Consider the following 17,351-nt stretch of genomic DNA (forward strand, 5'->3'; position numbering starts at 1 on the left):
CAGCAGGCTACCGTGGTGACACAGGGTGTGGAGGCCACAGAGGAGGATTGCTAGGTGCTAGACACCATCCTGGCCCTTTTTGCCTTCCATCACCCAGCCCCTGGCACTGGCCACACCTGAAACCCAGCAGCTGCCTGTGGCCCAGCGCTAAGCCTCCAGTGGGCTTGAACCAAGATACTGCCTACAGTAACCAAGCCCCTCCACTCCTCAAGCTGCCCCCTGCAGCTCCTAAGTGGGAGCTGCCTGCAGCAGGGCCAGCACTGCACACAGGCCCTGCAGTGTGAGGTGCAGGCCTTGGTCCTATGATCAAGGAGGGGGAACAGCCAGCACAGCCAGCCTGTGGTGGGTTAAACTGGCTAGTGCAGGTCTGCAGGAGCCATGGCAGCAGTGGATCGGCAGGATCCCTGATGAGGAGGGGTGGGACAGTCACATCACCCAGCTGCAGGTCCAGGACACCTGTTGCAAAGCTCCCATTCTCCACCAGGCCTGGCAGAACAGAGTTCTGGAAGACTGGGGCACCATGTGTGCCGCCAGCCCAGCTGGTACTGATGTTTGTAAACGTACCTCAGTGGTCCACCACAACCTAAAGCATAACTAAGTAGAAGCCCTGCCAGCTGTAGTATGGGCAGTTCCCCTTGCAGTTGGCAGCTGAAAGGGATGGGTGTCCCACCCAGAGTCCTAATGCATTACAGAAAGCTCAGGGCTTGTAATCCTGCCAAGACCTTAAGGGGGTCGCTGACTCAGAGACAAGTGTGACCGAGCATGTCCTGGAGGGCACCACAGACCTCCAAGACAGCCTCCCCAGTGGTCACCTTCCCCACCCTGAAGAGGTGGCCAACACAGCTGAGGTTGGCAGGCATGGCAAGCTTGCGGAGGGTGATGGCCACCCAGGTCTCCATGGGGAGGGGCAGCTGCATGGTGGTGGGTTGCTGCTCCAGGTACGGGGCAAGCTGGATGTTTAGCTCCTGGAATGTGGTCCAGGTCATCTGAAAGGAGTCCACCCATTGCTCATCATTCCAGGTGTGCTGGATGATGCAGAGCCACGAGTCCTGGCTCACCAGGCAGGCCCACAGGTGCTGGGGCTGAAGCCCCAGTTCTTGGATGGCACCTCTGATAGCATCCATGTGGGTATCACTGGCATTCCTGCTGGGGTCCAGGAGGGGGTCCGGGGGCTGGAAGTGACAGCGCAGGGGCAGCAGAACATAGGTGGGGCCATGTACTTGACTATGTGGCTCCGTGGCACATGGGGGCAGACAGTGTTGAGGCTGACCTGGGCCAAGTGGTGGTTACTACAGCTGCAAAGCCCAGTGAGCATGACAGAAAACAGAAGCCTGTAGTGCTGGTTGTTGGTGCCAGGGCATGGGTGTGCAATAGCCATTGCATGCTGGGCACAGGCTCTGCAGACACTAATTGTAGAAGGCTGTGCCAGCAGGCTGCAGACTGTTCCAGGCTAGAAAAGCATGTGGCCAGTGAACAATGCATACGGCTGCCTTTTTTACAAGTGTCCTTGCACCTGGACAGCTGTAGCCAGAGTCTGCAGCTCCCCCTGGCTGCTGCAGGGCAGCAGAGCAGGGCAGGAAGAGGCCTGGATCAGCCTACTCCCATGAGAAGCAAATCTGTTCTCAAGAAGCTGCACATGTAGATGCCTTCCCAGGGCACATTTACTGAATAGTAAACCTAATGCACCTTAATAGTGCATGTAGAGTGTAAATATTCCACTACTGCAGGAGTGTCCCAGTCACCTGCACCGACAGGCCGAGACACAGACCATTGAGATCCTTGCAGGCCAGATCTGGACTGCAGGGTGCCTCCCAAGCCAGAGCTGGATCCAGCTGTGGTGGCAGGGCAAGCAGTATTACGAGTATTAATGCAACCCTCTACCCCCAGTATACATCCCCAGTGGGACTCAGTAGCTGAGAATTCAGCAGCAGGCCCTGACCACACTCACCCCACCCTCAAATTCCCAGCCCCTCTGGGAAAGGGCTTCAAAGGCCAAATCTAGGCATATGGATGACACCTCTGCTCTACTGCACTGTCATTCTACCTCCATATAAACTCCCCTATACCTTTCTTTGCTCATTCCCACAAATGGCCAAGGCAGAGTTTAAAGTAGAGCAAAGGGTATTTTACTGGAGGGAATGGGTGTTCTTGCAAAGGCCCAGATCTGCAACAGAAGTAGGTTTTGCTTTTGTAAGTCATCATGTGCTACTGCGGACATTTGCATTCTCAAGCCTAATATAAATAGAACCATTAAGCAGATGTAAAAGGTCTATATTTACTTGTAAACAGCACGGACATATTCTGAATCCTTATTGTTCTGTGCACCAATATTCTTGCCCATTGCAGTTTCTAGGAGAAGCAAAAAGTAAGATATATATGTGAGGAGTCATAAGTAAACTGACATCACACATTCATCTATTGCTTGCAGGGGTGTAGGTTGTAGCTGTGTTGATTTAAGAACATAGGCAGACAATATTATTTGGATAAATCCATTATCATTTATTAGACCAACTCAAATACTTGGAAAAATGATTCTTTGCAGAGATGCGGGGGGAGGGGGGAAATGAATGTAGCTGTAGTCAATGGATAAGAGACAGGGTTCCCCCAAATCTCTCTCACCTACTGACAATCTCAATTTATATTTTAACTGACTGGCTTTCTTGCATACCTACTAGCCTCTGGCTGATTTACTACTCCATCTAGGAAGAGCACAGACCATCTGCAGATGCTTCCTCAGCCTAACAAAGGGCATTTGTGCCCAAAAGCTTGCAAGTAAGTTTTCCCTCTATTGCCTACAAGCACTGGAATCATTTATATTCTCTATGTATGGCTTTCTTTTCTAGAAAGTATGGTCTTCTGAACCTAATCCTAATATTCCATTTCCTTTAGATCTCCCTTGTTTTGGGTTTTGGGCTCTTTTTCCACTTGCCACCCATGAACTTAGGGTTCATAAGACATAATTGATTAGTCAGATAAATATATGGATACATAAATCAACCCATTCAATTAAGATAATATGGAAATTCCACAAATTCCATCAGCATTGGATTGAGCAAAAATCACTAGCCTACGCCAGCCTGGCAAAGACCTACAATCAGCAACAATTTACCAACCAGTCTCCCTCTGAAGTGTTTGCTATAAGACACTTGAGAGCCTAGCTGAGCAACATATTTCTCCAGTAACTAATTCTGCTCTAAGCCCAGATCAAGCAGGTTTTGCCATGGCTGGAGCACTTGCAATCAAGTTCTAGCCTTAACCACCTTCACTGGAAATGGCTTTCAGAAAAACCTGAAGATTGGTGTTGTCTTCCTTGATTTAACAGCAACATATGACACTATCTGGCACACTGGTCTTCTTGCAAAAATATCAGGAATTCTGCCTCATTGGGCCACCTGTCTAGTCAAACTATTACTGTGTGGTTGATGCTTTAGCGTCTACCTGGCCAACTGAACTAGCTCTTGGAGACCTCAAACCAATGGCCTCTTCAGAAATCAGTACTGGCGTCTCTTCTTTTCAACCTGTACATTAATGAGACTTCCTGTGACCAGCTAACAAAAATTTGTTTATGCTGAGGACTGTGCCTTTGCCACCCAAGATCATGACTTTTCAAATATGAAACTCAAACTTGATGGTAACATCAGACCAACTAGGTTTAATGTCTGGCAAGTAAGTCAGTTTACTTGCCAGACCTAAGCTGCCAGTGCACTGGGGCATATTCCACCCACCAATAGCTTGGTTCCTCTCAGGACACCCAATATGGTCCACCCTTTCAAAACCCTTTGACTTTTCCTGGCATAAAGAATAGTCAGCACACATACCAATCAATCACCACATCATCTCTGACCCTACAGTCAGTCAACCAGAATTTAACTGCCCACACCATTATTGGTCACTTCTCAACCATTTTCGAACTGAACAGAGTCACCATGTCTCAGACCCATACCAATGCTGCCTTTGCAATGACAGCAAATGCCCCTGTGGACAAGTTGAAACCATGTCCCATATTGTTAACCTGTGTCCATTTACAACGCTACCTAGTGGCCTTCAAGCTCTTCACACTGGTGATGACATAGCTTTAAAATAGTTGAAACAATATACTGAAACAGCATATGCTAAATAAACATGGGAATTGCTTTACAAACTGTACTTGAATCACACCAAGGACTTACCACAGATTATATCCAGGGCACACAGAGTAATGTCTAGAAAGCAATCAAATGGTTCTTTGTCGACATGTTTTTTAAATTTCTCAACCAAAATATTGGCTTGTTCATTGATGACTTCTAGAAAATCAGTCAAGATTGTGAAGTGGAAGGTGGGTGTTATCATTTTTCTCCTGGTCCGCCATTTATCTCCAGTGCTACAAACCAAAGAAAATTAAGTATGACAAATTCATTTCACAAAAGAAACAAGAACATTTCCAGGAGAATATACGCTCCTGGCATAACAACAGCTACAGCTAGTAACATGATTTTTAATGCTGAACTTTAAAAAGCTGCCAGTAGTTGAAGCATGTGCACTGCTGAGATGAATTCAGGATGAGAATAAGCTAACTATATCCGTCATTTGATACACATCAAGCGTATTCTGCACATCTGCAAAAACGCAGTATGGTCCAGCAGCAGGATGGGTAAAGAAAAATGGGTTTTGTTCATAACTCTGCCAGTTACATGTTATATGGCCTTGGAGAAGTTACTTCACCAACTGGTACATCTGTTTCCCAGTCTGTAAAATGGGAAATAAAATTTAGCCACCTTTTATAGACTCTTTCATATGAAAAATTAAATATATGCAAGGCAAGTAATTACATTACACACAGGAACTGAAGTGGTACACTTGCTAACTACAAGAGTCTGCATTAAGTATTGTATGATGCAAGCATTCATCTGAAATCTCTAACCAATTACAGTGTCAATTAACCAAGTCAATAATCAGAGCCAAACACACTTGTGCTTTCAAATGTTTTTGTTGACATATACTATTCACATATGCAGCCATATTGACACGTTAAGTTCAATGTAGCACCAACCTACGTCTGACTGATTTTAATGGAAATAACCAAATTTTGCTTGCAATGTTAGTAGTATAAGTCAGCTTATGAAACAGTATATTAGAGGAGTAAGGGTGAAGTTACACCAGGGGTGGGCAATTATTTTGGGCAGAGGGCTGCTTACTGAGTTTTGGCAAGGCATCGAGGGCCGCATGACAGGCAGCCAGGGCCATATAAATATTAACTTTCTAAATTTTTAGGGGCTCTGTGGGCCGGATAGAATGGCCTGGTGGGCCGCATCTGGCTCGTGGGCAGCATTTTGCCCACCCCGAGTTACACGTTACACCCAGAGAGTACCGAATCTCTGGAATGTTAAGCAGCATTCAAGTTAGAATGTGCTGTGAGCAGTCTCATGTTAAGGGTTAATACTGTTTCTTCCTGCACAGCTATGGCTTGCAGCTAGCACAGACAAGCAGGGGCACTGCTAGGAGCCAGAACACCTGGGCTCTAGCTCCACATGCTTCGCCACAGCTGTGTGCTGCTCTCCTAAAAACCCTGGCAGCCCTGCTTCCAGCATGCAGCTGCCCCACCTCCTGCTTTGGCGGCTCCATGCTGGAAGTTGGAGCTGCCAGAGTTTAGCGTGGTAGCAACACAGAGCCACAGGGAAACATGCTTCCTCACTTCCTGCATCATGAGTGACTGGTGCCTTCTGAGTCTGGGGGGTGGGCATAATGTGGGTGGGCAGGGATAGGGGTTATTCCTCCCCCCTCTGTTGTCCGGTGAAGGGGTCAGCAGGGGGCCTATTCCTGGGCACAGAGCACAGCAGCGAGGCCAGGCAGATCTGACTGCCAGTGGGAGTAGAAAGGCAACTAACTCTCCTCCCTGCCGCCTCTGCCTTAGGGGCCATGGTGCCCCACTGCTGCAGCAGCAAGCGGGGAGCGTCCGGCAGACCCCACTTGGGTCCCTGCCAGTGGGATAGAGAGGGAGGAATTAAACCCCTTTCTGGCCAGCTCACCCCGGACTAGCCACACTCTACCAGCACAGCTTCTCTGCAGCCAAGGGCATGCTCTAGCGCTCCTCGGCTCCCGAACTAAGCAACTGTAGGCATGTGCTTGCACTGCCTCAGTCCAGAGAGATGTTTGACCTGTTACAAACTGGTTAAGCCTAGGCAGGTTAGACTAACTTGCAAAGGTTGAATCAATTCAGGCTCCAGCTGTCTGAATGTCTGTCCCTAGCCCAGGAGGTCCATACTGGTAGAACAGCCCTCTCCTTCCCAACCCCAGGATGGGAATGTGGGGTGCAGTGGGAAGCCACAGCCCTAATAAGCTGCCTGGGCAGGGGAGAGCTGGTAGCACTTGCAGGAAATGGACTAGGCCAGTGTTTCTCAACCAGTGGGACGTGACCTACTAGTGGGACTCAAAGGTTGTGTAGGTGGGACTTCAACTCATTGCCCAATTGAAAAAAATCAGTTTTCTGCACTTCAAATAGTTGAATCAAGAGATATCTTGAACAGTGCAATTTTGTGGGGTTTTGTTTTTATCATGGTGGGACCAGGATTTTTTGACAAAATAGTATGTGGGATGTAAGGTGCAAAAGGTTGAGAACTGCTGGACTAGCAGCATGAGAAAATTTCAATTAGCCTCAAGTAACCAAGGTAATTGAACTTGTCTGCAGCATCTGCTCAGCTCCAGGTAAAAAGCATGGTCCTCTTCTGGGAAGGCCGGTGGGGTTGAGATCGGGCTGGCAGTGGTTGGTGGAAGGCTTCCTGAAACATTGCCCTCTCCCCCCATCCCTGACCCCAGGACAGGGGCCTGCAAAGGGAAGTCACAGTGCTCATGCCTCTCTACCGCCCAGCAAAATGCTCCTGCCACTGCAATCCCCAACATGACACTGGCAAGCCCCCACCTGCTCCTGGTCAGTACCACCTCCTGCACAGTAGAGTTTGGGAGGATGAAAAGTTCATTCACGGAGCAGAAGTGGGGGAAACAGGGGGAACAGTACATCCTGGGATGCTAGAGAGCTGCAAGTTGCTTGTTTTATCTCCATGGAGCAGCCTGAAGTTATCCTAACATGAGCTAGGTAGCACAGCCCAGGATTCAACCTTGCCTGAAGTAGCATAACTTTGAGACACTCAGAGAGCATTTAACATGAGTTAAAAGCATCCACATATTAAAGCTCATTATTTTAAGTGCCCTTTGTATGAGGCAGGGGTGGGCAAAATGTGGCCTGCAAACTGGATCTGGCCCACAGAGGTACTTTGTCTGGCCCACGCCAGGTCCCTCAGTCCCACCTGGTCCAGCTGCCATCTGGCCCATGGCGCATCCTGCCCTCCTCAGGCACACAGCAGGACTGGGGCAGCTCCACAGCTGGACTCCAGTTCTAGACAGCAGCTTCTTCTGGCTGCCACTGGCCCCAGTCCCATGGATACTGGCAGGGACCCAAGTGCACAGCCACGGCCTCATCTTTAGCCAGCCCTGCATCCACTCTGGACTCACAGCAGCCGGTGCGGACCAGGTGGGACCTATGTGCACAGCCCTAACCCCAGTTTGCCTCGTGCCTACTCCAGACCACCTGCCCACAATGAGTGATGGTGGCATCAGTGGCAGCTGGACAGGAGTTGCTGCATGGCATGGAGAAAAGGTGGGTGCTTCCCCCTCACTGCTGCCAGGCCTTTCTTGCTGAGGCTGCCCAGAGCCTACACCCAGGCTGCCCTGTGGCTCCTCTCCATTGCCACCACTACCCTGCTGGGCTGCCCAGATGCAACACTAGTGGTGGTAGTGATGGCAGTGGAGAAGAGTTGCAGGGCAGCCCAAGCATGGGCTCTGGGTAGTTGCCGCTGCTGGGCCCTTCTTGCTGCAAGCAGGGAATGGCCACTTTTCTCTTGTACCCAGCAACAGCTTTTGCCCAGCTGCCACTACTGCCACTGCTTCTCATAGTGAGCAGGTGGTCCACAGTAGGTATGGGACAGGGTTGGGGCAGTACACCTAGGTCCTGGAGGGTCCAAAGATGGCCTGCTCTGGCTGGGGTGAGTCTGGAGTTGATGCGGAGGATGCTGGGGCTGGACCCATGTGCTCAGCTGCTGCTGGGTGCTAGTGGCGGGGAGGAGTCACAGGGCATATGGGCTCTGGGCTGTTGTGGGGAGGATGTGGGGCATGCTGACTGGCCTGTGACAGCTCCCCAAAATTGCCTAAGTGGCCCCTGGCCCAAATAATTGTCCACCCCTGGTATAAGGGTAACATGGAACTTCACCCTAGGACTATACCGGCCATCAGATTAGACAGACAGAACCAAATCTTCCTATCAATTAGCAAAAAACAGGAAACATAGTCTGTACAGGCATATCTGGGACATGAACTCCCACTGACACAATATACAAAAAAGCATTACTTGGAGTCTTTCTGGTAGTTTCCACAGTCATATGTCTTGGGATGGTCTATTCTAATGCATCCATTTTAAATGTCTTTGGCTCCCACTGAAAAGTGTAGAAATGAGTACAACTACACATGACAAACATACCCAGGAGGATACAAATGTCATTTGTGAGGAAATGCTACTTTAGTCTGTGGAGTTATAATTAACTGATTTTTTTGGTTGAAAAGTTGAAACAGTTAATCTGTTTTGGAGAAAGAATGGAGTTCTATGTTTGCGAGGGCAGTCTTGTAAAGTACTGCTCACATTTATTACATAACATGATCCATTCAAGAATTGTGGGGGTTTTTTACCTCTCCAAAGTGACAGGCACACCCTGTATTATGACACTACAGGCTATTCTTTGGGAATTTGTGGTCACTTTCTGTTGCCTTTGTGGTGTTTCTTTACCTTCAGGGTTGTCTGTTTCATATACAACATATAATTGCAATAATGTAAGATGCAAGATATGGTGATTCTAGAGCAGAAATCTTCCTGCTAACCCCAGAACTACCTAAAGCAGTTACTCATTAGCCTGTCCAGCCATTGGTTTTCACCATGAGTGCCAACAGACTTGCAGCATCCCAGTCTAACTAACTCATGGTGTTTCACAGAAAGTGCCATGATTTAGCCCAACACTCCCAACCCAGCAGATGTCAGCAGATGTTCACTATTGGATTGGGAGGATGGAGGATCAAGCTCCACTTTACAGCTGATCTAGCAAAAGAGGCCCAGAGAAGGGGTTCCCTTCTGGGGTTTATCCAGCACATACTGGAGTGGAGGAATGGGTGAATTGGAGCACCCTCACCTCACAAGGCTCCAATCCACCTGCTCTACCTTCCAGCGGAGGCTGGGCAACCCCCAGACAGAACCCTTCCCCCTCCTTCCCCCCTCCCATCCAGAAGTACATTACACTGCTTATTTTCAGAAGAGATATAATCTATTATACTCTTAAGGCAGTCAACATACATTCCATCTTAAACCTTAATGTAAAATCATACATAACTTTAATGGATTAGGTCTGTATCTGCACACTATTATACCTTGTCAGGAGTCCTGTGCCAAGCCATGGATGTACAAATGTGTATAAAAATGATTTATCTATAAGCTTTGAACTGCTCAGAATAACCTATCAATAAAAGAAAAGATGGATGAATAACACTGCTTTAGAAAAGCAGTTATAATGAAGGCTTATCGTGCTACTGTTTCCTACTTTGCACCTGTTATTTCTCTGTATCCTTCTGTTGCTTGTATTAAATTGTGAGGTCTGTAGGAAAGGAAGCATCCTTCTGTTCTGTTTTTTTTCAGTTTACAGCACAATGCAGTATAGCACTTAGTTCATTATGAATATTCTAGGATACTATGATAAAAAGTAACAAATACTAATAACCAGAAAATACCTACCTGCAAAAATGTGTCCAAAGCCATAACTGTTCTTGCATAAATTTGAAGACTCGTTTACAATAAAAATAACTTTACGTAGCTCAGACAATAGTACCAAGTCATTGAAACAAGTCATGTGCCAGACTCATAAAAAGGTAGATAGGCATTGTGGAGGTTCATGCCTGAGGGGTGGCTGTGATGACCCCTGGTAGCCATGTGACTCCTGCCTGGCTCAGTCTCTATTACAGCCTTCCCTTGATTGCTCACCTGCCGTGCCTTGTTCTTACTAGAGGTTGAATAAGGGAGGCTGCCCACAGGCATTAAAGTGAGCCTTAATCTATTTGCAGCACCACCAGGTCTCTCCCAGACCCCCAATAGCCTTGTTTCAACCTTTAAGCTCAATGGGCCTTTCTCAGCTCTTCTGTGCCCCTGCGGGGTGCCTGTAGCTTCAAGGGCTACTTGCAAAGCTGTGCACCTCCAGAGCAACCATAGTCTTAAAGAGCTCCATGCATGGCTCTGTTCCTTCCCTGCACCACCCCCAAAGCCTTGTGGGTATTCTCTCTCTTTGATGTTGTTTATTTATACACTTGACCCCTTAGGCCCTCCTTATGCAGTCTCCCTCTGGACTCCTGGCTTTCTGGTGCCACAGGCAGCCTCTCCTCTGGGCTCCCACCCCTCAGCCCTTCTCTGGGCACAGGAAACCCTCTAGTCCAGTTTAGCCCCCCCAGGCACGTGGACCCTCTGTTCTGGATTCAGCCTTTCCCTAGGCTCATGGGCCCCTGACTGAGCCCCACTACTAGTCTGGGAATTCCTGGGTTACCAGTTCTCTAAGTAGGCCTTGAACCTGCCACATCAGGGCTCGAGGCTAAACCACCTGTGCCACTTAAATAAAAACAAAGCATCTCAGGCCTCTGACAGACACCTCAAACCCTCTCTGGCTTTAACATACAACAAAGGCCACTTGACTGTAAAACCCATTCTTTCTGGCCCAGGGGACTTGTCTCTGTTCCCTGGCCTGTACAGATGTTGACATAAATCCAAGTCCCTTCAGAAGCCCTGCTGCTCTGAAGCCAGGACCACCTCATTTCATGGCTGCCAGGGAGAGACCGCCTGACCAGTTCAGGCTCTGGATTTATATAGCTCAAGCCCGAGCCCTCTCTTGGCCAGGTAAGCCTCTCATTAGCCTCCTGTATGCAGCCTCTCAAACCACTTGCTCCTCAAAAGAGAAAGCATATTGTGCCCTGCTACAGGCATCCTACCAGAAAAGTATCTATTTCCCAGGCTCTTAATTGGCTTATGGATAAAAAGGTGAGCAAGAGAGGGTATAAATGGTCAGTTTTCATAACAGAAAGTAGAAATAGTGGAGCCCCCCAGGAATATATGCTAGGATTGGTGCTGCTTACTTTTTAATAAATGACACAGAAAAGGGAGTGAATAGTGGGGTGATCAAATTTGTGGACACCACAAAATTATTTGGAGTGGTGAAAACCAATGCAGGGCATGAAGAACTAAAGAAGGATGTTGCAAAATTGAGTGCATGGGCAAAAAGTGGCAAATGAAATTCAATGCTGATAAGTGCAAAGTGATGCACATGGAAAGAGTAACCCAAAATATACATGCACAATAACAGGCTGTTCATTAACTGTTACTGCACTGGGAAGAGATCTTAGAATCATTGTAGACAGTTTGCTAAAAACATCACCACAATGTTCAGCAGCAGTCAGAAAGGAAAATAAAATATTGGTAATTAAGGAAATTATGAACAAAATAAAAAGTACTGTTATGCCCTTCTATAAATCTATGGTGCAGCCATAGCTTGAATACGGTGTACAGTTTTGGTCCTCATACCTCAAAAGAAAAACTAGAAAAAGGTACAAAAAAAGAAAAAAGAAAGGTACAAACACTAGAAAAAGATACAAAGAAAGGCAACAAGGATTAGCAGGGGTATGGAGAGGTTTCCATAAAAAGAGAGACTAAATAGTCTAGGATTTTTTTTCACTTAGAAAAAGACACTTGAGGGGGAATATGAGAGATGTTCTACAAAATATTACATGGTGCAGAAAAGTAAATAGAAACACATTACTTATGATTTCCCAAAATAAGAGAACCAGAGGAACTATTACATAAGAGGTTTAAAACAAGAAGAAGTTATTTTGCTTAAAGTGTGTAATTGTGAAACTCACTGCCACATGATGTTGTGGAGCCTGATTGCCTATCCTAGTTCAAAAGGGGATTAGACAGATTTGTGGAGGTACTGAGCATGGTAGAGAGGTGTGTTGTCTCAAAATATGAATATCCTAAACCTCTGATTGTTAAAAAATGCAATGGGAGAGGAGCAGGGGTACAAGATTCTGGACACATCCTGTTAATCCCACCCCCTCAGCATTCACCCCCTGCCAGTATATAAAACAGGATACTGCTCTAGATGGACATATAGTCTGGCCCAGTAAATAGTAATTCTTATGTTCCAATATAACTGATTGGAAAAATTGAGGGAACCACTTAGCATCAAAATCAAAATGCTTTGCAAAACGGTGTCAGTTTATAGGATAGTTACAACAAGCAGATAGTTACAATTATCAAAAATGTCTTGTTTTTGGTGTTTCTTACATAAAATAATAATCTCAGTGTCGAACCACAGAAATATTTTTAATCAATGCGAAGAAACAAAAACTGGAATGTCACCTTTACTTCCAAATTAAGATAAGACTGCATGCTATTCCTCATGCTGCAACTCTGCACTGAGAACACTCAAGGGAATTATGCCTGAATTTTCCCTATGAAAAGTATTGTGCTTTCCTCCCTTACCTGAATTTTCCCTTGGAAGGCAAAAGTGGCACACATACAGAACCTTTGCTCCTGAGTACACAGAGCTGAAGTGTACCCACCCGAAGGGGGTGGGGAGGATTGCTGCAGCGTGAGCTCTTGCCCCAGCAAGAAATATTGATCACTGTTATCAGCGCTTTATGGACAAACATTATCTATGTTTACTGTAAACTCTTCACATTTTAAGTCAAAGAATAACTGTCATGGTTAATAAGATGGCCGAATGTGCCCGTATTTTCTGATTCAAACAAAGAGAAACCAGGAATGTTTAGAAAAGTGAAACAAGATTATTACAAATTACAGTTTATATTTTACAGAGTACTGATGATCTATTAATGTGCATGAATAACCACAGAGGTCAACAGCAGCACTTAATACATACACGGGGAAATGAAATAAATAAGGCATTCTTATTAATTAATATGAAATGAATAAAAAAATATAATGAAAGGCAGGTCTTATAATTTAATACTGGCTATTTGGTCTTTACGTTGGGCCCTCAGCCCTAATGGCTCATAGACTGTTGCTCCTGAACTGTGAAAGAGTATCAGTTCAAATATTTTATAGCCCTATGGTAAATATTACATTGAGGAAATGTAAAATGTGCTTTATGCTCCAAATGCATGACTAGCAGAAGCAGGTCTCTAGAAAATGAGCTAGGCATATTTACCTCCACAGTGTCACAGTGATAAAGCAACAAATGAGGCACTGGTCCTACCCACATTTTTAACAGTGAACGATTCCTGAATTCTTCAGAATATTGGAACATTTGTTTAAAGAAACCTGAAAAGAAAAAGCTGGTTGAAGAACACCAAAGATGCCTCCTTCTGTAATACCTAATAATGAGTTCACTACAGCTTAAGCTTTCTTTCTTTGACAAAGCAGGTTTGTTTTGCACATATTTATTTGTTTTCATTATGATACACTTACAGATCATCAGGGATCCAGGTTTTGCTGTTCATGACAGAAAAACACAGTAAAACCCGGATTTTCTAATTTTGAAGAAAAACCTGGATTTTCTCCCTTAAAAGGATAAAAATGTGGGAAACAGTGTATTTCCACTTGCAGGTTGGCAGAGTTCCAGCCTGCAAGGGGCTGGGGGGAGCAAGAGGAGGGAGGTCAGGTAGGGGGTGCTACGGGCATGTACATGTGCACGTGTCCACCAGGCAGCCTTGGAGAGAAGCTCCTGCAGGTAAGTCAGCAGGGAGGGGCATTAAGGCCCCCCCCCTGGGGGGGGAAGGAGGGAGGGAGTTGGGCAGGGCTAAGGCTGGGCCACTGCAGCCACAGGGCCATGGGTGGCTCATACCGGGGATGCGGATGGGGCTGGCTCCTGGCCGCTAAGCACAATCCTGGGGGAGCATGAGGGGAATGTGCCCCCCAGATTTGTATGTATGCAGGTATGGGCTGCCCTCTGTGGACTCAGGGCTCCCTGCCCTGCTGCCATCGCCTCGGGGCCTCTGCAGCCCAGCAGGCGGGACCTGGCGCAACAGGGCACAGCAGGACTGGACGGGGAAGCCCAATACTACCATGAGCCCTGCATTGCCATGGTGAGGTGTCCCCTACCTGCCCAGCAGCAGTGGTGGCGGCACAGAGTTGTGCTGCTCGCTGCTGCCGGGCAGGCAGTGCGCACTTTGACTTGACAGTGCAGGGCTCCTAGTGGCTGTACAAGGCTCCCTGCCAGGGAGAGGGCAGCAGGGCGGGGAGCCCAAGCTCCCAGTGGGCAGCCCACATCCACCCCACTACTATCTCTGCTCCAGCTGCACCATCCATGGGGGAAGGGGAGCTGGGCTCCATGCTCCCCCCTGCTGCAGCAGGAATGGGTGGCACCTGGGGCTCAGGCACTGCTGTGCAGGCTCAGAGGGCTGTGGACCTGGGTCCCTGGCCCTGTAGCCCTGGTAGCTTGGGGCCCCCTCCAGCAGGGCTGGGGGGGGGGCAGGGGGCTGTGGCAGGGGAGTGAGGGGCACTGGCATAGACAGGGCACTGGCATTTCAGTGCTGCTCAGCACCACAAAGCAGTGGGGGGACAGCTGCAGCTGGACCTACATTCTGGTGTGCAAAGGGGGCAGGGAGAGCTCTGATTTTCCATGATAAAAAACCAAAAATCAAATGCCAAAATTTACAGGCACTTAGAATTTATTTTATTATAGTGATTGAGGTACTGGTAGACTTCCAAATTGCTGTAAATTCTAAGTATATCAATAAAACATTGTGTTCAACAGATACCTATGCATATATAGTGGTGTTTCATTTTAATCATGGAAAAATGTGGATTAAATAATAGAATTTGCCATTTTTAAACGGAGAAAACCAGGATCCCTGCAGATCATCTACACTGCCGTTCAGTGGAGAAATACCCAAGCTCTCTCTAAACAAGCTATCTTGGGCACTAAAAGCAGTTTAGTTGCAGTAGCATGGAGATCTGTGCATACTTACCCTACTGAAAATGATATTACTACAAGAATTTCTGAAGAAAAATCAAAAACTTATTTAAAGACCCAAGAACTTGATAATCCTCTTTAGCCCTGATTAAACAAGAGGAAACTTATGGTCACTTGGCTAAAAATACAATTCTGCTTTAAAGACATTCATTTGTTTTCCAAAGAAATTCTGGGAACATTTTCCATCTGAGACCTGAATGCACTATTCCAGGGGGTCCCAAACTGTGGTACACATACTCCTGAGGGTACACAAGACATCTTTCTGGGGCATGTGGGAGAGATTATGCAATGGCAGATTTAATTTTCATTATAATAATAATAATGATTGGCATTTAAGGAGTTAAAATATAAAACGATGCTGGTTGGGGTACGTGGGTTGGTGGTAAATCTGGAAGGGGGTATGCAATAAGAAAAAGTTAGGGAACCTCTGCACTATCCCATGCCATGATCTTTATAAGTATTGTTTCTATGCAACATTCTCAAGTTGGTGACAGAAAAACTAGAGGGAACCTCAAAAACTGTGTAGAGCTATGCAGCCTGTTATAAGGTGCACAAGGAAAATCTTCACATCCACCTTGGATAAACACCTCTGTCCTCATTTGAGATGTGTGTGTGTGTGTGTGTGTGTGTGTGTGTGTGTGTGTATACACACACACACACACACACAAAAATATTATCATCACATAATCTATGCAATAATGCTGTGTTTGGACTTCATCTGAGAAGCCAGCATATATTGCTTCAAAATGTACTGATTTAGTACTTAACCACCTTTTTTAGTTCTCTTAATTATACTTTTTTCAACAAGCTTGTCAGATTGGTCCTAAAATAAAATAACCATTCTTTACCATTCCCAGAAAGGCTCCTGCCATTACCCAGACACAGCCTTCTCTTGGGATGGAAAGTGTCCCACTCAAAGTGAGTGGGAGTTATTAAGCATGTAGCAAGTTCCCCTGTGGGAGAGGCTCTTCAGGGCGTTTTTAAGCCTCCCCAGTGGCATTAGGTGTTGGTTACAACCCAGGCTGGAGGTTTTGACTTATGACGCAATTGGTGCCTGAAAACCGCGTTTTAAATTGAAACGTCGTTAAGTCAGAACCAACTTCCCCATAGGAACAGCGTTATAAATGGGGGATTGGTTCCTTTATGACGCTCGATACAGCTGCATCCAGCTGGTAAGTCTATCGTGATGGAAGGGAGGGCAGATCAGCGCCCCCGCGGGGAGGGGGAGGGGGAGGCAAGCGCTGCCCAGCCGGGACCAGGCGGGCGCGGGACTGAGCCGCGGCTCATCGGGGGCACGGAGAGGAGGGGCAGTGGCTCCCGCTGCTGCACGTTGCTTGTCTGGCGGCTCCTGCCACTTGTCTGGGAGGGCATGAGGGGGGGTGTACCCCCCGACCTGCGTGGTGGAGTGGGGCAGGCAGGGTTGCACCAGGCTGCTCTCCTGGAGGGCGGCAGCAGTGCTGGGAGCGGACTATGCCCTCGCGCCGCTCACCCCCTGGGGCGGGCACGGGACGGAGCCGCTGTGCTGCCTCCGGACAAGCGGTGCGCAACGGCGGGAGTCGCCGCGTCCTCGCCGGACGAGCCGCGGCTTCGTCCCGCACCCCCCATGCCCCGGCTGGGTGAGCTGCGGGGGGGGCGTGTGACCCTGGATTGGGGGGGCGGCAGAGCGGGGGCTGCAGCCAGCCAAAAAATTGCCACAGCCCCTACCACCCTCCTGGAGCACAGCCCGGTGCGGCCCCGGGCCTGCGCGCTTTGCGCAGAACTGGGGGCGTATGTCCCCCCATGTCCTCCTGGACAAGCGGCAGGAGCAGTGTCGGGAACAGCTGGACAAGCAGACGAGCAGCACGCAGGGGCAGGAACCGCCGCCCTCCCTGCCTGCACCTCCCCGGCGAGCCACTGCCTAGTCCAGCGCCGTCCGGCCCCGGCTGCGTAGCGCTTGTGCCAGCCCCAGTCCCTCCCTCACCCCAGGGGCCTTGATCTGCCCCCACACACCGCCCCCCCCGACTCACGAGCTGGACGCAGCTGTATCGACTGTCGCGAAGTGGAAACCTGCGTTGGAACCTGAGCCAGAGGCAAATCATAAACGTTGTAGGTGACGTTTGTTGTAACTCGAAAAGTCTTAAGTCAAGCACTGCCTGTACGCTGACATTTCATGGCAGCAGGATGTCGGCCCGCTGTGCCCGCGGCTCCTACCGTGCGCCGTGCGCTCCAGCAGCAGCGCGTTGCCCAGCAGCGGGTAGCAGGGGCTGAGCCCCGGCACCGGCCGCAGCTGCCGCCACCTGCCCAGGGCCGCGGCCAGCAGGCGCAGGG

General features: G+C 48.2%; 1 protein-coding gene across 1 annotated transcript in view; it reads right to left on the reverse strand.

Moving 5' to 3' along the window:
* LOC109321858 (cytochrome P450 4V2-like) overlaps positions 1-17,351 on the reverse strand; it is a 34,165-nt gene that overhangs the window by 16,265 nt on the left and 549 nt on the right. The window contains exons 2-6 of the mRNA XM_019552621.1: positions 17,235-17,350; positions 13,278-13,390; positions 9,442-9,527; positions 4,170-4,360; positions 2,280-2,349 (exon numbers count right to left, since the gene is read on the reverse strand). Of these exons, the coding sequence (XP_019408166.1) occupies positions 2,280-2,349; positions 4,170-4,360; positions 9,442-9,527; positions 13,278-13,390; positions 17,235-17,350 (576 nt within the window). The remainder of the gene's footprint in view (positions 1-2,279; positions 2,350-4,169; positions 4,361-9,441; positions 9,528-13,277; positions 13,391-17,234; position 17,351) is intronic.

This window comes from Crocodylus porosus, unplaced genomic scaffold, assembly GCF_001723895.1.
Source record: "Crocodylus porosus isolate Cpor-Errol unplaced genomic scaffold, CroPor_comp1, whole genome shotgun sequence".
Lineage (NCBI taxonomy): Eukaryota > Metazoa > Chordata > Crocodylia > Crocodylidae > Crocodylus > Crocodylus porosus.